The sequence below is a fragment of the Amblyraja radiata genome, chromosome X, assembly GCF_010909765.2.
Source record: "Amblyraja radiata isolate CabotCenter1 chromosome X, sAmbRad1.1.pri, whole genome shotgun sequence".
Taxonomy (NCBI): Eukaryota; Metazoa; Chordata; class Chondrichthyes; order Rajiformes; family Rajidae; genus Amblyraja; species Amblyraja radiata.
Window position 1 is genome coordinate 11,879,155 of NC_045999.1, and position 20,778 is coordinate 11,899,932.

Genomic DNA, 20,778 nt, shown 5'->3' on the forward strand with positions numbered 1-20,778 from the left:
CTAATCTCTTGAGCCAGTGCTATTCAAGTAAATCATGGCTGTGCCAGATTGTTCCTTACTGTTCTTTCAGAATCCAACAAGTTACACATCATCGCACAAGGATACCTCCAGTTTTCCTGGACTGGTCTGTCATACTTTTCTCATATTAAATATTCTCACTCAGATTTGCTTAATCCCAATATGTTTCAATTTAGGATTGGGGTTTATGCTGATCTAAGGTTGTTTTTATAAAAAGATGAGTCGAAACGGGCCCTTTGCCCCAACGAGTCCATGCCAGCTACTTGGTCACACTAGTTCTATGTTATCCCACTTTCTCATCCACTAGGGCAATAAACCTACATGTATTAGGTCGGGCATTACTAGGTGTTGTCTCTTCTATAAAATGTGTACACTATATCTGGCACATTTACCCTTCTGACAGTCATGACTGAATCTTAATTTGAATCTGAACCTTGTCTTATCCACAAAGCCCCTTGAACAAGTTGACTTGTGCCCTATGAAACATCATACTTTGGTTGACATTAGTAACTCCTTTACATTGAAACACCTGGTGTAAATAAGAGCAAGCTTAAGTCAGGATTTTAGTGCAAGTGTAATCTACCTGATGGATGTCGGTACACTTGAAATTTTGTCCGATTTCAGTTTAATAATGGAAGAAAATGAAAACAAGTCATTATTTAATAATCTTATCAGCAATACCAGATATGACCATTAGAAGTACACTTACGACAAATTCACTTTAAGTCCATGTTTAGATATTCATGTTTTAGCAGAGACAAGTCCAACACCAGGCAGACTATGACAAAGTACACAGCTTCAATATATGTATAAATACAGAATCAATCCTTAACCAAAAAAAAGCAAAGTATGTATTCTCTTGTTCAAGTATATGTTGCACAAAATATTCTTGTTTCTTCATGGATAACCAAAGAAATGCTTTTGCGAATAAAATAGTTTTGATGCGTTGCAAAGTCCACTTCTCCCCCAACCATTTGCTCTGTCAATTATGATGTTTGACACTGAACACCACCTCTAGGCTTTTGATCTTCTTCATACGCTTCCCCTCTATAACTTCCACGTGGGTCGTCTGGCATACATTCTGTTAACTCCACATGTTCCATATCATCAGTGATCATCAGCTCTTGGCGTGGTGGAAGCAACTGTTCCAATTCAATCAAATTCTGTGGTGAAATCCATCCATAGGGCGGGAACTTCACCTGATGATGGAACAGAAAGCCTTAGATATACTGTTTTAAGAAGCAACTGCAGATGCTGGAAAATCGAAGGTACACAAAAGACCTGGAGAAACTCAACGGGTGCAGCAGCATCTATGGAGCGAAGGAAATAGGCAAAGTTTTGGGCCGAAACGTTGCCTATTTCCTTCGCTCCATAGATGCTGCTGCACCCGCTGAGTTTATCCAGCTCTTTTGTGTGCCTTAGATATACTGTCATACGCTGAGTTCAGTACCCATAATATTCTGTGGTGAAACTTACTGAGAATTGTATGATCAGTTGTCCTTTTTCAAATGGATCTCTATAAATTGGCATTCCTTCATTATGAACACATTTAAGGCTGCCGTCTTTTACAACTTCACCTGGAAAAAGTAAAAGTCTTACTGTTACTTAGAACTTAAAATGTAAATTTAATCCAAGCAGAAATGTTCTGAGAGTGCAGAATTTAAAAAAAAATCAATGGAAGAAGTGTTTTATAATATTGATGGATAAGGGATGAGGATCAGAAGCTAAAGTTATGCTTTCACCTCTTCCCAATAAAAAGGTGCGATCTCAAAAGGCAACTACAAAAAGCTTACAAAATATATCAATAATGATATGCAAGCAATGGCACAAGACACAGTGCTGGAGTAGGACAGCCGGTCAGGCAGCATCTTGAGAGAACGCTAACCCGCTGAGCTACTCCAACACTTTTTCTTTGTAGACTAGCATCTGCAGTTCCTGGTTTCTACAAGGAATGACAAGTTCCGCTGGTCTATTAGACAGTATGACATGGAAATCACAAATTAAAGCAGAAGCTCCACCACTGCATATTCTAAAAAATACATTTTAATATAACCTATTGATATGTTTTGAATTTGTTTTATAAAATAAAAGTTTTTAACCTGGTTTTGAACTAATCACAAGCATCCTTTTGTCCAGTGTTTCTATTGTTTTTCTGAAGCCACACAAAGCTTCCACCAGCAATATTTCCATCTTCATGATCATGTCATTTGCATGTCTTCGGAAAACGTCGTGGTCCTTTTGATCCAGCACAATGATGACGTCACCAGGCTCCAATCCTGGCTCCTGATCCCCCTCTCCACGGAATGTTAACTTCTGCCCATCTTGCATACCTGCAAATCATTTCAGATGGATTAATTATTGAAGCCAACAAGTGCTGAATAGAACAGACAGGAAGGATCAAAACATCATAATATCATTCACAGCTTAAATTACCTTTGTCCACGTGAACTTCTAATACTTTTCTCTCTTTCACAATTTTGCGTCCATTACAGTTCTTGCACCGGTCTTTAGGATTAATCTGTTCACCTTGTCCATGGCAGTCTGAGCACATTGTCTGGATCTGCTGCATCATACCCAGCCCAATTTGTTGGACATGGATTTCAATCCCTCTGCCTTTGCAATTTGGACATTTTTCCACACTTCCTTTCTTGCCTCCATAACCTATTATTTTTTTTAAATATAAGACATCAATTAGCATTATTCTTTTCTTTGTCATAATTTGACAAATTGTGCTTTTCTGTTTGTTCCAGGTTTGCCATCTAACCAATGACACAATAAATGGCAAAGATGACCCTCGTCATTGAACACAGGCTCACTGCCAGCACATCCCGTGACTATGTTCATATCCACCCCTCAAACAATATCAAAAAACGCCCAGTTTCTAGGTCTTTCACTGAATAAAATAATTCAAATCCCACCCAGATATGCTGGTGCTGACAGACAATAGATGAGAATGGGGTGAGATTCAAAAGTTTAGCTACTAACAACCCAAAATTGAGGAGCAGGGAGAGAATAGCATCAGGTGGAATTTAAGAGCAACTAGCAAAAGAATACCTGAAAAAGGGGAGGTCAGATAATCAAATAATAATTTGACAGATAATATCTAGTTCAAAGCAATATCTTTGAACTAGATATCATTACATGATCTAATTATCTTCTAAAACAAAAATTCTAACTCCTCGATATCCAAAGAATAGTTGAATGAGCTTATTATTAATACTCTATTGTGAAGTATTGTGAACTTTACTGTATTTACCAGAATATTCCTAGTAGTGACAAGCTGGTTTACAAAATATTAATGCAATTTGTTTGCTATAAAATCAAGTAATTGATTATTAATTATGCTGCATCAGAGGAAATCTTCCTTCAGTGCCAATACCAGTTAAGCCAGATGCATTCCAATTGTGAATTGACTATTTCTATGGGATTGTGTCTGTTATGAAACCAATGCCCAAACACAACAAACTCCGAGGTTCAAGGGGGCAATTTCCCTCCACAGATGCTGCCTGACATGCTCAGTTCCTCTAAAGGTTTGTTTTTTTGCTCAAGATTTCACCAACTGCAGATTCTGGTGGCCCAGTTTTTCCATTCGGAGTTCAAACATGTTAGTATTCTGGCTTCAGCTCAGCAGGAGTTATAGTAAACTTTGTATACGCACCGTCACATTTGTCACAAATTACATTTTTCTTCAATGCCAACTTCCTTGCAGCTCCATTGTAAAGGTCCTCAAGTGAAACAGCTAACTGGTGCACAACGTCCTTGCCTAGTCACAAACAAGTAGCGCAGTCAAGCAAGATGTACACATACCATTGCCAAATTTAGCATTCTGATGCGACATTAAACATATTTACATATCAATTTGTATTTTAAAATGTTAACCCCACCAAGAGAAGAGTCGGTTTATTTATAGACATAATTCCAAGGATGACAGAATTACTATTTAAAATCAGCCTATCAATCTCGTTTTGTTTGTTGAAAGGTGGGGGTTTCAGGGAGAGGAGAGTGGTGCTGAATGTTGGTATAGTACTGTGGGAGCAGTAAAGAATGAGAGGGAACGTTAACAGGAGCATTACAGTAGCACATTGTTACAATGTTTACTCCCCGCCCGCCCCCACCCCAAGAAAATAATCCACTTTTGTTCTACTTTGGATGAACTGCAAATTGTCACAACTCAAATAAATAGGTTTTAGACCACATTCATTGTCTATTCATTAAAACTGATAACATATGATCACATTTCAACTTTTATTGCCAAATTAAACATTAAAACATGGAACAAAAAATAACACTGTTTGGTTGTGACTTTTAGTTTGTAAAAAATAATTTTAAACCATAATTTATGCAATAGTTTCTTTGCTTCTTCAGCACCAATTGTGCAGCCCAGAAACAGGCCCTCCATGTCCAAGTCAATGTTACTGCCCACCTACACTAATCGGATTCACCAGTATTAACATCATACCTTCTATGCCTTCCCTATTCAAGTGCTTTTAAATGCCCTGTACCAGTGTTGACTGTATCTGATCACTCCAGCAGCACATTCCAGATATTGACAGAGTACCTTTCCCAGCAGACTCCTTTATAAAAACATCCCCTTATTTTTAACCTATGCCCATTTGTTTTTGATAATCCAAGCATAAGAAGATTTTAATATATACCTATGGCTATGGCTCATAGATTTTATACACTGCTATCAGGTCACTCCCCACCTTCCTGGGAAAACTAGCCCATCCTATCCAATAACTCCCATTATCAAAAGTCCTCCAACCCAGGCCATATCCTGGTGAGTCTCCTTTGCATTCTCTCCAGTGCAACTGCATCCATCTTGTAGTGTCATAACCAAAACTGCACACAATATATCAAGTATGGCCTTACCAGTGTATTGTTGCAACATAACAGCTACTTTATGCTCTAACCTATGACAATTAGGTCATGCTATCTACCAGTGTTGCTACTTTCAGGGAACTGTGGCAACTTGAACCCAGAAGGTTCTTCTGTTCATCAATGTTCCTTCATGCACAACTATTTACTGTACATGTCATACCCGTTTTTGACTTTCCAAAATCCTTCACCTAGATGTGTGAGGATTAAATTCCATCTGCCCAACATTCCATCTGATGCATATCCTGCCTTAGTCACAATACCGCCAATTAACAGCCATACGCAATCTTGTGGAAAATGATTTTCAACCATAATGTATAGTTTCTTTCCTACTAGTCAACTGTGCACCAGAGAACAGACGCTCCAGTCTACCTACATTCACACCCAAGTCTTTAATATGCATCGCAAACAGCAGAGCCAGCATCCATTCCTGCGATACACCACAGACCTCCAATCTGAACAGAATCCCTCCTTCACTATCCAGCACCTCCAATCATCAAGCCAATTCTGGATCTAATGAGCCAGCTCGCCTTGCATCCCGTGTGTCTTCAGATTGAAGACCAACCAACTATGCGGGAACGTGTCTAATGCCATACATGCCTGCCTTCATCAATCTTCTTAAATACCTCAAAAAAGAGGTTTTCCCCTGTACAGAGCCGTGCTGACTATTCCTGCTCAAACTGTGGTTCCAAATGTACAAAAATCCTAGAGCTTCAAATTTTCTTCAATAATTTCTCTATAACTGCCATCAGTCTTTAGTTACCTGTCTTATCCCTGCTGCCTTTCTTAACTAAAGGAACAACATTAGTTATCCTCCAATATTCTGGTACCTCACCCATGGGCTAATAAAGATGCAGAAACCTGTGTCTGGGTGCCAGCATTTCATAATGTGGGATAGATCTCATTCAGCCAAGTGGATTTATCCATACTTGTGCCTTCCAAAACATCCACCTTCTTAATAACATTATTTCCCTTGCCCCTTTCTAGGTCTCAATATACTTCTGCAAGTTGGGTTTCCTCTTAATCTTATCTGCCAAGTATATTCTGACTCCTTTTTGCACTCCTAATGTCTTTCTTAAATTCTCTCCCAAACTCTCTCTACTACTGAAGGGACTCAATTGTAATTGCCTCTACCTGCCATTTGCCTCCTTTTTTTTTCCTTGAGCAAATCTTTAATATAGTTTATCGCCTATGTTTCCCCAAACTTGTCATTTTTACTTTTCACCCTTGCCAGAACATGCTGCCACTGAACTCTAACTAACTTTCTTATAACAGATTCCCACATGCCAGTCATTGTTTTACCTGCAAGCATCCGCTCCAAATTTATTTTCGCCAGATTCTCTGTAAAGCCATAATTTTCCCTACACAAGACCTTAACCCGAGGGCCAACCTCATCCCATTCCATAACTACCATCAAAGTTTAAATAATTACTGTTCCCAAAGTAATCGCCCCATCCCCACCTCTATCAGCTGTGCCATTGTGCCGTCATCTATGGAAAATGTCAAAGTGAAAAACTCAATCCAACAGGTAATGAAAAGGTACTTACCTTCCAAAGTTAGCTTCCTACAGCTCTCAAAATATACTCCTCAGGGTCGGTTTAAATTGCCAGTTAATTCTGAGGCAGCCTCACTGGAATGAACAATTGACCTAACTCCTGCATCTACTGGCTTCCCACTCACACTGAATGTGGGTAGGTCGGGCTCTGGTTTCAGATCTAACATCCCAAAGGTTGTCAAGCTGAAACTTTATCTGTTTCTCTCTCCAGAGATGATTCTGATCATCTCCAGCAGTTTGTTTTTACTGCAGGATTTCCAGTACCTGGTTTTGATTTTGATTCCTGCTTCTTCTATCTGCATTTATATGGCAGAACCACTCCATTTACTTTTTATTCACTAAAATAATACTCAAACAGAATCTGCACATATAATGAACACTTTGCCACTATCTAATGTTTAAGGTCATTAGTGAAGTGGCAGAGATTTGCTTGCCACGTATTTATCTTTGTATTTAACTAACGTTGCTTTTTGCTTCATGTTTGTGAATTTGTTTTTCCATCCTCCCCCCACCAAACCTCCAGCGAGGTAGGGAAATGACAATGTACCTCTTTTCTCCCTTTGCATTCTGCCACCACCACCAAAGAACATGTCGAAGATGTCCATGGGCGAGGAGAAGCCACCACCCCCTACTCCTCCTTCTTTAATGGCTTGCTCACCACCTTGGTCATAGATGTCTCGCTTCTTAGGATCTGATAAAACCTCATAGGCTTGTGATATAAGTTTGAACTATTAAAGAGAAGCAAAAGAAAATAAAAAGTAAATTATCATGTCCAAGTATTCCTAATGTCACTAATCTATTGAGATCCTGCAGAGAAACCTTCTTTCATCCATCATTTTGAAAAAAAAACATCTATGGAAGACCACTTAATTTATTTAATAATTAACACAGAAAATTAGACATTAACCAAAAGTGGCCTGGCCCATAGTGGCCTGATCAGAAACCTCAGAAACACAAAGATCCTCATCTATATATTTTACAACCTCTTTGAAAAAATGCAATCAAATTGATCAGACATTTACACTCCCTAATAAAGCCAAGCAGATTTGTATTAATCTCTGTTCTTCCTGGTGTAGATGACGCTCGTGTAGGTCCACCCTGCCTCTATTTGAATAAAAAAGGTGCCATATTTGCTGTCCTCCAGTTATCCGGCACCTCAGCTGTGGCCGTGATGGTTTGGAAATCTGCCTGGACCCTATCAATCGCCCCCTTTGCTTCATACAGCAGCCTAGCATCAGTCCCCGGGGAATGATTCACCAGGACCATTAAGGTATCCAGTGCCTCCTGATTTTTAAAGAAAACATGTTCTAGAATGTCTCTACTCCCCAAATTCTTCAACTACATTAAGCCTCACCTATGTCCTCTGGCTGCACACACACATGGCTTAGAATCTATTTATTTGCCGATTGTTCTGCCCACGTGCCTCCACTTGAGCCCTCCCACATTACAACGTGTTTATCAACCCATTAAAAAGTGGCTTAATACTGACCCACAAAATAAAATGGTGCATTTATAAATTGTCGTACCCAGTGACAGAGACTGACTGAGGACAAACAATCACGAAAAGATTCAAGGACTCGCTTGAAACATTCCTAAAGACTTTCAGCATTGACACCGCATTACTGGCAACAAGCACTGGATTACCCTGTTCAGCATACCCACATAAAAAGTGGTGCATGCTAATACAAGGAAATTAGAATGAGGATGCAAAGAGGAAAAGTATCTCAAAAATTAAGAACCACTTCTGCAGTTATCAGAGACCTAGTGAGACCACACCTGGAGTATTGTGAGCAGTATTGGTCCCCTAATTTGAGGAAGGACATTCTTGCTATTGAGGGAGTGCAGCGTAGGTTTACAAGGTTAATTCCCGGGATGGCGGGACTGTCATATGCTGAGAGAATGGAGCAGCTGGGCTTGTACACTCTGGAGTTTAGAAGGATGAGAGAGGATCTCATTGAAACATAAAAGATTGTTAAGGGCTTGGACACGCTAGAGGCAGGAAACATGTTCCCGATGTTGGGGGAATCCAGAACCGGGGGCCACAGTTTAAGAATAAGGGGTAAGCCATTTAGAACGGAGACGAGGAAACACTTTTCCTCACAGAGAGTTGTGAGTCTGCAGAATTCTCCGCCTCAGAGGGTGGTGGAGGCAGGTTCTCTGGATGCTTTCAAGAGAGAGCTAGATAGGGCTCTTAAAAATAGCGGAGTCAGGGGATATGGGGAGAAGACAGGAACGGGGTACTGATTGTGGATGATCAGCCATGATCACATTGAATGGCGGTGCTGGCTCGAAGGGCCAAATGGCCTACTCCTGCACCTATTGTCTATTGACACTGATGTTACACCACCAGCAACTGGATTTCAAGAGTTAATATCAAGCCCAGCTTGGTCTAATCTCAACATGACAGACGAGATGCCATGGTTTTACTCAAGAATGGGTGATGAATAACACACCACACAGCAAATATCAAACTGTTATTGGAACTCAGAAAGTCGGGCAGCATCTGTGGAGGGAAATGGATAGATGTTTTGGTTGGGGACACTTCTTCTTCAGACCTTAAACATTGTCTGTCCACTCCCTTGACTGATACTGCCTGCCCTGCTGAGTTCCAACAGTACTTTTGTTTTATTTTGCTCAAGACCACAACATCTGCAGTCTCTTGTGTCTTTAACATTACCCATTGTAGCCATGCGTAGTCATGACTACCCCCTTTTTACTAAGTTAAGTATTTTAATCTTGTGAGTGATAAAATATGAATGAAGTGATAAAATGCAAAAATAAATGCTGGAAGAACTTAGGGGTCAGGCATCATCAGTGGAGGGAATAGGTAGACAACCTTTCGAGTGGGGTTCCTTCTTCAAACATCTGAAGGCTGAAGTGGAATCCCAAACTGAAGCGTTTCTGTCCATTCACTCCACAGATGCTGCCTGATGCACTCTATATTTTTCCCTTTGCTCTAAATACTGTACTTCAGTTTGGCTTGATGGTATTTATATATAGTATTATCTGACGATGGGATAACATGCAAATCAAAGCTCTTCACTGAACCTCACTACACGTGACAATAAATCTAAAGTTAAATCTCTGAAGAAGGGTCTCGACCCGAAACATCACCCATTCCTTCGCTCCAGAGATGCTGCCTGTCCCGCTGAGTTACTCCAGCATTTTGTGTCTATCTTCGGTTTAAACCAGCATCTGCAATTCCTTCCTACACATAAAGTTAAACCTCCCCTAGTTCCTCCAGCACTTCGTGTTGCTCCAATTTCCAGTATCTACAGCTCCTAGTGCCCTCAGTGGAGTCCCAGCCTAGTCCCTGTAACCAGTGTTGTTATTCAACTAAACCTTGATGCAATGGGTGAAAAAGCAGTGAGATGATCAAACTCGGACTCGCTGCTGGTCAGCGGAAAGGTTGTGGAAAGCCGCCGACTGCCCGCCTCTCACCCGCTCGCCCTCGCCCGGGTTCTTGTCCGGGTGGAACCGCAGCGCCAGCTTGCGGTACGCCTTCTTGATCTCGTCCGGGGATGCGCTGGCCTTCACCCCCAGCGTGTCGTAGTAGCCCATCTCCTTCACCATGGTAGCTGGGGAAGGGGGCAAGAGACCAGTGAGTGCGAGACTGGGGGAGACTGAGGGAGGGAGGGAAAGGGGACGGAGAGAGCGAGGGGGGGAGAGAGTGAGGGGGCGGGGGGAGAGAGTGCGGGACGGGGGGAGAGCGAGGGAGAGAATGAGGGGGAGAGTGATGGGGAGAGAGTGAGGGAGAGAGGGGGCGAGAGCGAGAGTGAGAGAGTGAGTGGGAGAGAGTGAGGGGAGAGAGTGAGGGGAGAGTGAGGGGGAGAGAGTGGGAGTGAGGGGGAGAGAGTGAGTGGGAGAGTGAGGGGGAGAGTGAGGGGGGGAGAGTGAGAGTGAGAGTGAGAGTGAGGGGGAGAGTGAGTGCGGGACGGATCGGGGAGAAGAGGTCGGTCGGGGTGCGGGAAGCCGGCGAGTGGGGGAGATGAAGGACGGAGGCCGGGGTCCCAGAGGCAGAGTTACCGACCCCCTCCCCTCACCCAGTCCAGGTTCAGGCCGTCCCTACCCGGCGATGGCGTCCTCCCTTGACAGACCTTCCCCTCCCTCCCTCCCTCCCCCTCCCCCGGGTCCCCACTCACCACCACCGCCGCCGCCGCCGCCGCCGCCGCTCCCGTTATGATTTGAAGGCCGCCTCACGCCGCCGCTCGCCTTTATTCGGCGGCTTCCAGAAAGTTCGGAACTCGCCCCGCCCCCCCGGGCCTGTTGCTGTCCGGTCGCCATGGAGACTTCCAGAAAGTTCGCGTGGTTCCTCGGATGGCCCGGCCTCGGATGGCCCGCTCCCTCCCTACCACCCCCCCCCCCACCCCTCCACCCCAGGAACCAACCCCCTCCACTCAAATCCCTCCCCCTCCCCCCCCCCCCCTCCCCTGCCCGGCCCGGGGGCGACCGGCTCCGGCCCGGGGGCCGTTCCCTCTGCTCCACCCATTACAACTCCATGGATCGTCGCTCCTAAGATGGGGCTTCCCCCCCTCTAGGACCTCTTCCTTCAATAACCATGCTTGCCCCCTTATCCCCCTCCCTCACCAGCATCTCCTCTGTGGCCAGTAGTTCTGCTCTGGCTTTCCCTCCCCAAGAGGGAACAAGGATCTAGTTCCTCACCTCAAAAGGTGGTCTTCACCTTTCACACCACCAGTCAAGCCTTGCATCCAACACATCATCTTCTGACGTTTCCAACACGATCCCATCGCCAATCAACTCTTCCCATCCCCACCACTTTCTGCCTTCAGCAGAGACTTGCTCCCTTCACATCTCCTTGGTTCACCCATCCTACCCCAAGCAATATCTCCTGCAGTTGCATGGGAAAGTATATGTCCCTGTACTTCCCCCACCCCCTCTATCCAGGAACCCCAGCAGTCCTTCGAGGTGAAACAGAAGTTCACATGCATCTCCTCCAACCTAATCTACTGCATCCAGTGTACCCAATGTGTGGCCTCCTGTACACTGGAGACCAAAGGTTGACCAGGCAATTGTTTTGCAGACAACTTGCACTCAGTCTGCTAGGGGCTACTGGATCTCCCAGTTGCCAACTATTTTACCTTCCCTTCCCCTACTGACCTTTGTGTCCTGGGCCTTTTCCATTGCCAAAGTGAGGCCACACACAAACTGGAGAAACAGCATCATATTGCACTTGCTGGTATAAATATTGAATTCTCCAATTTAGGTAACTCAACTTCAACCACCCGTTCCCACTTTTTTTCTTTCCCACCTGGACTTGTACCCATTTCTCCACTTCCCATTTCACAGCTCTTCTATCCTTATTTCACACCTTTTGTCTTTTCATCTCTGGCCTTTATTGGCTCATCTGCTTATCAAAATAAAAGCCTTATCTTACAGGCTAACAGAAATATATTGAGTGTATGTGTAGGAAAGAACTGCAGATGCTGGTTTATATTGAAGATACACAAAATGCCAGAGTGACTCAGCGGGACAGGCAGCATCTCTGGAGAGAAGGAATGAGTGACGTTTCAGTCTGAAGAAGGGTCTGGACCCAAAACGCCATCCATTCCTTCTCTCCAGAGATGCTGCCTGTCCCGCTGAGTTACTCCAGCAATTTGTGTCTATCTTATATTAAATGTATAATGGGTTGAATATTTTCTTTCCTCCTTTCTGTATTCGCTAGAATTTAGAAGTTTGAGGGGGGATCTTATAGAAATGTACAAAATTCTTAAGGGGTTGGACAGGCGAGATGCAGGATGATTGTTCCCAATGTTGGGGAAATCCAGAACACAGTTTAAGGATAAGGGGGAAGTCTTTTAGGACCGAGATGAGAAATTTTTTTTTTCAGTGAATTTCACAGAGTGGTGAATCTGTGGAATTCTCTGCCACAGAAAGTAGTTGAGGCTAGTTCATTGGCTATATTTAAGAGGGAGTGGCCCTTGAGACTAAAGGGATCAAGGGAGCTGCGCTGGTCAAGAAGGCACAGCAACGACTGTTCTTCCTGAGGACATTAAAAAAGACTGGTCTGCCCCAACAGCTGCTGACAACGTTCTACCGCTGCACCACAGAGAGCATATTAACGTATGGCATCTCTGTGCGGTATCTCAGCTGCACGGAGGCGGAGAGGAGAGCTCTTCAGCGCGTCGTCCACAGAGCGCAGAGGATTATTGGGACACAGCTACCAGCCTTGGAGGGCATCTACCACACACGGTGCCTCAGGAAGGCCATCAGCATCCATAAAGACTCCTCACACCCTTGTAACGGACTGTTCGAACTACTTCCCTCCGGCAGACGTTACAAGGCCTTCTACGCCCAAACCTCCAGACTCAGAAACAACTTTATTCCCAGAGCTATAGCGGCTCTGAACCGGCCCTGCTGAGTGCCCCCCCCCAACCCCCCTGGACTGTCTCCCTCGGATGGTCACGTCACACAGCTTATTTATTTATTTTACTTTTCTTTACATCGGTTGGAAGCTGCATACTAAATCTCGTTGCACTGATGTGCAATAATAAAATATATTATTATTATTATCAGGGGGTATGGAGAGAAGGCAGGTACAGGATACTGAGTTGGATGATCAGCCATGATCATATTGAATGGCGGTGCAGGCTTGAAGGTCCGAATGGCCTACTCCTGCACCTATTTTCTATGTTTCTATGTCCCTTCCCCCAACATTTGCTCAGGAGCTAGCCCTTGATCCACTTCATTTGTCCAGCAATTTTACAGATGCTATTTGTGGAAACAAAAGTAAGCTCTGCCATGGTTATTTGTGGAATCAGCAACACAGCTTTCAGATGAGAATGTAATGCACAGCTTCCAAATGCATGAAGAGATCTAACAAACATTCACAGTACAAGGAAAGTATCAATATAAATAGGATAGTAATAAACGTTAAAAAAAACTAAAGATCAAGAGGGCATTACAGGAAAAAAGTGATGAAAATTAGCTCACCTACTTACCCAGTTGAATTTCCAATGTTTCTTTTGTATATATGCTTGACAATAAAGTTCAAATACAAATAAATCTGTCTAGTTGATATGCCTTGGTGTATGAACATACACTAAAGATGAATTAAGGGGTTGGTTTCATATTTTTATCCAAGCCAAACATTTATCCATTGGTAAGGTCTGTGGCCTGACACTTAACTTTCCTCCACATGTGCTGCCCAACCCATGCAATTCAACAGCCATAATAGTTTGCTTTCATTTTAGATTTTCATTTACTGTATTAGAGTCAGAGTCATAGAGGATAGTGTGGAAACAGGCCCTCTGGCCCAACTCACCCACACCGGCCAACAATGTCCCAGCTACCCTAGTCCCACTTGCCTGCGCTTGGTCCATACCGTGAAGGGTTTAGATGGGGTGCAATTCCTCAAAAGTGCTCAGGAGAGTTTTCTTAAACAGTATGTGGAGGCCCCCACATGTGCGAGGGCAGCACTGGGAAGGACAAGTTAATGAAGTGTGTGTGGAGGAGCCTTTTGGGACCAGTGACCACAGTTCGATTAGGTTTAAGATAGTTATGGATCGGGACGGAGAGGGTCCACGTGTTAAAATGCTCAACTGGGGTAAGGCCAACTTTGAGGCTATGAGAGGTCTCGCTCAAGTTGACTGGAGGAGGTTATTTGAGGGGAAAGGAAAACAGCCAAGTGGAATAAACCAACCCTCCTTCCTCACTCTCCGGCTTTTTGCCTAATCTGTCCATTAACCTTTCCCACACCACCCTCCATACCAACTCTCCCGTGCCTCTGTCCTTGCACAAGATCCCACTCTCCAGCCAATCTAGTTTAAACCCTCCCGTGTAGCATTCGCAAACCTTCCCCATGTATAGTTTTGCATAAAGGTAACTGGTGCCGTACCATCCAGAGATACATATACACAAACTGACAGAACATTCCATTCAAACGCTGCATATTTCCCAATACCTTCTTTCTCCGACCCTGTTGTTCGTGTCCAGGATAACTGGCAGAACTGGTAAGAAATAACAATACCAAAACAAACTTTAAGTGGAACAGAAAAAAGGACAAAATACTGAAATAGTTCAGTGGGTCAGGCAGAACTTGAAGGCGCGATGTTTCAGGTCGGGACCCTTCTTCAGACTCGAGGTGCAACATGTGTAGGCAGGAACTGCAGATGCTGATTTAAACCGAAGTTAGACACAAAATGCTGGAGTAATTCAGTGGGACAGGCAGCAATCTCTGGAGAGAAGAAATGGGTGATGTTTCGGGTTGAGACCCTTTTTCAGACTTCAGTCACCGAATCATAGAAAATAGGTGCAGGAGTAGGCCATTCGGCCCTTCGAGCCTGCACCACCATTCAATATGATCATGGCTGATCATCCAACTCAGTATCCTGTACTTGCCTTCCCTCCATACCCCCTGATCCCTTTAGCCACAAGGGCCACATCTAACTCACTCTTAAATATAGCCAATTAACTGGCCTAAACTACCTTCTGTGGCAGAGAGTTCCAGAGATTCACCACTATGTGAAAAATGTTTTTCTCATCTCGGTCCTAAAGGATTTCCCCTCTATCCTCAAACTGTAACCCCTTGTCCTGGACTTCCCCAACATCGGGAACAATCTTCCTGCATCTAGCCTGTCCAACCCCTTAAGAATTTCGTAAGTTTCTATAAGATCCCCCCTCAATCTCCTAAATTCTAGCGAGTACAAGCCGAGTCTATCCAGTCTTCCTTCATATGAAAGTCCTGACATCCCAGGAATCAGTCTGGTGAACCTTCTCTGTACTCCCTCTATGGCAAGAATGTCTTTCCTCAGATTTGGAGACCAAAACTGTACGCACCCATTCCTTCTCACTGTCGAAGTGCAAAGTGCAAATTGTTGCGGAACTAATTTAGCCTCAGAATTGAAATGTTAAAACATTGCTCGCATCACCATAATTGTATTAGGATACTTCAAACTCAAGAGAAATGTTAACGGCAAAGAACACACGTTTTAAATCTAAAAGCTGTATTTGCTTTGAAGCAGAGAATATCAATTTTCCTCTCAAAGATATACACATTACCACAATTTAGGAGGGCTTTAGAATATAATTTTTATAATACAAATATAATTAAGAGCAGCAATTTGTGCTTTGATGAACACAGCTGAAAATTAGCTCAGCTCAAACACCATTTTTAATCAGTGCTTCTACTTTAACAATCAGCAAGCTGATTTTAAAAATAACAAGATTATGCCTTACAGAACCATTTGTTTTATTTGGTGTACAAGTTTTAGTAACTTAAAAAGTATTAACAGGCCATGATTATTTGGCTTGGGGAAAGTAGGCCAGTTTTTTTCCAACATTTATTTAAATAGAAAAGGTACTGCAAAAGATCAAGGAAATTGATTGACACCACAACCCCACATTCATTAGCAGGATGGAAGCAAGTTGAGATTTGTACATTGAAAACAACCATTCAGGGAGATAACAAAATACAAGAAACCATTTTGAGAACTGCTTTAATTAAGTGGAATGGAAGTAAATAATGAAACGATATGCACAATCTGCAGCAGCTTTCTATATAAAAATGATAATACTCTGGGTCAGGACAAAAATACTCAGTATCAATAATAAATAATCTGAATGCCACTAAAGACAGTACATTATAATTTTTTACCAGAAGGAAATGTAAAATAGCAGGACATTTAAATGGCATTCACAGCTTTTGTTTACATGGATGTGACAGACTGATTCTGCACAGCAGAGTTGACTTTGGAGGATAAGCAGAGTTGAATACTACAGCAAATATTGTGCTAACTCAATCCAGGTCCCTCACTCGCTGGCAGATTTCATGCGTGAACTCAGAACATTTAGAATTGCCACCAAGATCTTTGGTTAGCACCTGTCAAAACACAACATAAATAGACCAGTTATGAGAATGCACAAGGTTTAAACATTTCCACGTCTGCGCAGTCTTGTGGCAACATCTCAAAGCCAGAAACCCAGGTTCAATCCTGACCTTGTGTGCTGTCTGTGTGGAGTTTGCACGTTCTCCATGAGATTTTCCTAGGTGTGGCAGTTTCCTCCCACCTCCCAAAGACATGCAACTGAGGTTAATCGCCCCTTGTAAATTTCCCTTGGTATTTAGGCAAGTGTATGGGAGGAGCTGTTGGGAATATGTGGCATTATTGCAGCTGTAAGGAGAGGATGGAGGAGCTAGGTGTGTTCTCCCTGAAGCAGAGGTGATAAGAAGAGGCATGATCGAGGCATACATAAATATAAGAAACATAGATAGGGTGAAGACTAAAGGAAAACATTCCCATCTGATGTAAATATGACTAGAGAACTGGGATTAGGGTAATAGGGAAGAGATTTAGAGGAGATTCTTGTGTAGGTAGGAACTGCAGATGCTGATTTAAATCAACAATAGACACAAAATTCTGTAACACAGGACAGGCAGCATCTCTGGAGAGAAGGAATGTGTGACGTTTCGGGCCGATTTCTTCAAACTTCTTCTGGTCATGAACTTCACATTTCTCAGCATTAAATTTCACCTGCCTTCCATCTCTCCAGACCACCAGCTTGTCTATATCTCCTTGAAGGGTATCATGACCTGCATCAGGTTACGAAGCCTCCAAGGTTTGGGTCTTCCATGAACAATGGAAATTTGTGCCCTGTGCGTTCAAGTCAGTAAGAAAAACAGTAGCCACAGCTCCAACTCACAAGAAGCCTCACTGTACACTTCAGCCCAGAAAACCCCTTTACAACAACCGTCTCTGTTCATTATCTGAACAAAGGGGATAAATATAAAAACATTTGGATTATAATTTCTCCTGCCTCAATCTCCTTCGATACCCACACCTACTTTCATAACTGTCTTCCCTTTCACTGGTAGAGGTTCACACATATATGGGCCTGATTCAAAGGAAAGGTTAGTCTCCAAACTTGAGAATGGAGACAAGATTCCAGATTAAACGTTTCATTGGAACTATAATGCTTGAGACAATGAAGTAGACAATGCCCAGACCATCACACAAACCAACCCTCCCTTCCTTTGACTCCATTTAAACCTCACACATCCTGGGCAGGACTAGCAGCATAATCAAGGAAGAGTCGCACCCTGGCCACTCCCATTCTATCGGGTAAAAGGTATGCAAGTGTAAAAACACACACCTCCAGATTCAGGGACAGTTTCTTCCCAGCTATTATCGGGCAACTGAACAATTGTATCACAACTAGAAAGCAGTCCTGAGCTACTACCTACCTCACTGGAGACACTCGGACTATCTTTGATAGGACTTACTGGTTTTATAGAGTCATAGAGTGACACAGCTTGGAAACATGCCCTTTGGCCTAACTTGCCCACACCGGCCAACATGTCCGAGCGACACTAGTCTCACCTGCCCACGTTTTGTCCATATCCCTCCAAACCCGTCATAACTGTTGCTTAAATGTTGGGATAGTCCCAGCCTCAAATACCTCCTGTGGGACCTTGTTCCATACACCCACCACCCTTTGTGTGAAAAAGTGATCCCTCAGATTCCTATTAAATCTTTTCCCCTTCACCGTAAACCTGTATCCACTGGTCCTCGATTCACGTACTCTGGGCAAGAGATTCTGTGCATGTACCCGATCTATTCCTCTCATGATTTAAAAAACAAAATCTCGCACTAATCGTTATTGACATTATTCCCTTTATCGTGTATCTGTACATTGTGAATGGCTTGATTGTAATTGTGTATTGTCTTTCGGTGGTGTCTTGTCTTTCATATTGTATGGTCTTTCGGTCAAGTGGTGCTGGCTCGAAGGGCCGAATGGCCTCCTCCTATTTTCTATGTTTCCACTGACTGGTTAATAATAATAAATAATAATGCATTTTATTTGCTGGCGCCTTTCTGGACACCCAAGGACACCTTACAGGACATAAAATCACAATACATTTATCAATATTAAAATCAAGTTGATTAAAAACAAAAACAAAAACAAAAAAAACAAAAAAAATACACAAAACATTTTAAGTCATTAAAATCAGGGTGAACATGGTGGAAGTTATGTCGGGTATGCTAATCTAAACAGGTGTGTTTTGAGTTGTGATTTGAATTGATCGATAGTGTCCAGGTGACAGATGGGAGGTGGGAGAGTGTTCCAGAGATGTGGGGCAGAGCAGCTGAAGGCTCTGGCACCCATGGTGCTGAGTCTAAATGTGGGGACAGTTAAAATTGCAGCTGAGGAGGAACGAAGTGACTGGGAAGGAGTGTATGGTAGCAGCAGGTCAGAGAGGTATTGGGGAGCAAGGTGGTGTAGGGCTTTGAAGGTCAGCAGTAAAATCTTGTAGTTAATCCGGTGGTGCACAGGGAGCCAGTGGAGCTGAGTGAGGATGGGTGTGATGTGGTCCGATGATCTGGTGCGGGTGATGATCCGGGCTGCAGAGTTCTGAATGCATTGGAGGCGATGAAGAAGTTTATTGGAGGTGCAAGTGAGGAGGGCGTTGCAGTAATCGATGCGGGATGTGACCAGAGCGTGGATGAGGACTTTTGTATTGTCTATGGAGAGGGAGAGGCGGAGTCTGGAGATGTTGTGGAGATGAAAGTATGCAGAGCGTGTGATATTGCTGATGTGGGGGCCAAAGGAAAGTGTACTGTCCAGAATGACGCCGAGACTTTTGACATGGGAGGAGGTGGTTAGCACGCAACAAAAGCTTTTCTTTGTACTCAATACATGTGACAATAAACTAACCTATCTGATGTGCTCGGCCAAATAGTGGTTATCCAACTCGAGGGTCTAATTGTAAACCAGAGCCACTGCATATCAACTTTCAATACCACTCAGCTGTTTATTTTGTTTAAAATCACAATTTATTTTTGAAACAGATTTGTCGTGCCTACCTTTCCCTCTTTAATTGTTTCAAAGCAGGCAGTTTCTATTCTTTTAGCATAGTCATGTAGCTCGATGTGTCTCAACATCATCACGGCACTCAGCAGGAGGGCTGTGGGATTTGCCAGATCCAACCCAGCAATATCTGGTGCGGTACCGTGAACCTAATCAGGGCAAAGAGAACAGAGCAATTAACGAGGTTGGACTTTGGTACAAAAGACTCAAATGTTTCTATATATTCTACAATTTCATTATTACAAGTTAGAAGAACAATCACAATCATTACATCCTAACCGTTTTCAGATGGAGGCCAAGTTCAACTCTACTTTGAGCTCTGAAGTATGAAGGACGACATACCAGGGTAAATGTTGAGCTGCTCCAGAGAATCTATCATTACAATGTTAGGGGACAGTCATTTGAAACAGAGTTGTGTAGGATGCACTTCTCGCAGAATCTGGGATTCTCTCGCTAGAGGGCAGTGGAGGCTAGATCATTGGAGATATTTAAAGAAGAATTGGATTCAATGTTTGAACGATCAGGGTATATGGGGAAATGGCACAGAAAAGGAGTTGAGGTTTGTGTTAGAACAGCAATCATACAGTGAATACAGGGCAGGCGTGAGGGTCCAAGTGGCCTACACCTGCTATTTTCCAAGTACAAAATGGTACTGGAAACATGACACCTCATGTGTTGCCTCAACATAATCTACTATCTTATACTCTCGTACTTAAATATGATTGTGTCTATGTACAGTAAGATTGTTAATGACACATAGGGAAAAGAATGTCCCTGCACCTAGGTACACATGATTTTAAAATACCATTAAACCATTGCTCTGCCAGCTGGGAAGACAGCCTGTTGAACCAGCAGCCTCTGGGACAGGCAGTGATACAACCCAGTTAAACAAGTTTGCTGACAACATCAAAATTGGAGAAGCGGCAGACAACGATGAACAGAGCAAATATCAATCAGCTGCAAAAATGGGCAGACAAATAACAGCAAGTAGAAGGTGTTGCACTTTGGGCTGTTGAATGCAAGGAGAGGCCCTTAGCAGCATTGATGTGCAGATAATCTTGGAGTCCAAGTTCATAGCTCAATGAAGTGACAGCACAACAAGATAGGGTGGTAAAGGCAGTGTATGTGATGCTTGCCTTCATTGCTAGGTACATTTTTGCACACTTTCACATTTCCTTTCAAGTCCTCAAATGCTCAGAGATGTCTTAAGGGGTTGGGCAGGCTGCAGGAAGATTATTCCCGATGTTGGGGAAGTCCAGAACAAGGGGTCACAGTTTAAGGATAAGAGGGAAGTCTTTTAGGACCGAGATGAGAAAATCATTTTTTACACAGAGTGGTGAATCTGTGGAATTCTCTGCCACAGAAGGTAGTTGACGCCAGTTCATTGGCTATATTTAAGAGGGAGTTAGATGTGGCCCCTGTGGCTAAAGGGAGAAAAGGCAGGTGTGGGATACTGAGTTGGATGATCAGCCATGATCATATTGAATGGCGGTGCAGGCTCG

At 43.3% G+C, this 20,778-nt stretch overlaps 2 protein-coding genes across 6 annotated transcripts in view; both read right to left on the reverse strand.

The window, feature by feature from the left end:
- Positions 1 to 626: 626 nt before the first annotated feature.
- Positions 627 to 10,770, reverse strand: dnaja4 (DnaJ heat shock protein family (Hsp40) member A4). 3 transcript variants are annotated; one of them, XM_033014745.1, is made up of 8 exons: positions 10,603 to 10,770; positions 9,893 to 10,029; positions 6,999 to 7,179; positions 3,677 to 3,781; positions 2,452 to 2,679; positions 2,118 to 2,348; positions 1,495 to 1,595; positions 627 to 1,217 (listed from the first exon to the last, which is right to left on the reverse strand). In XM_033014745.1, exons 1-8 carry the CDS (start codon positions 10,733 to 10,735, stop codon positions 1,005 to 1,007), a joined length of 1,329 nt encoding a protein of 442 aa, XP_032870636.1. In that variant the 5' UTR covers positions 10,736 to 10,770; the 3' UTR covers positions 627 to 1,004. The 3 variants fall into 3 exon arrangements, with proteins under 3 accessions (XP_032870636.1, XP_032870634.1, XP_032870633.1); XM_033014743.1 differs by having other exon boundaries at positions 10,597 to 10,770; XM_033014742.1 differs by having other exon boundaries at positions 10,594 to 10,770.
- Positions 10,771 to 15,565: 4,795 nt separating this feature from the next.
- Positions 15,566 to 20,778, reverse strand: part of idh3a (isocitrate dehydrogenase (NAD(+)) 3 catalytic subunit alpha) — a 30,112-nt gene continuing 24,899 nt past the window's right edge. For all 3 annotated transcript variants that reach the window (XM_033014757.1, XM_033014758.1, XM_033014759.1), the window contains exons 10-11: positions 19,273 to 19,425; positions 15,566 to 16,289 (exon numbers count right to left, since the gene is read on the reverse strand). In XM_033014757.1, the coding sequence (XP_032870648.1) occupies positions 16,206 to 16,289; positions 19,273 to 19,425 (237 nt within the window). In that variant the 3' untranslated portion in view covers positions 15,566 to 16,205. The remainder of the gene's footprint in view (positions 16,290 to 19,272; positions 19,426 to 20,778) is intronic.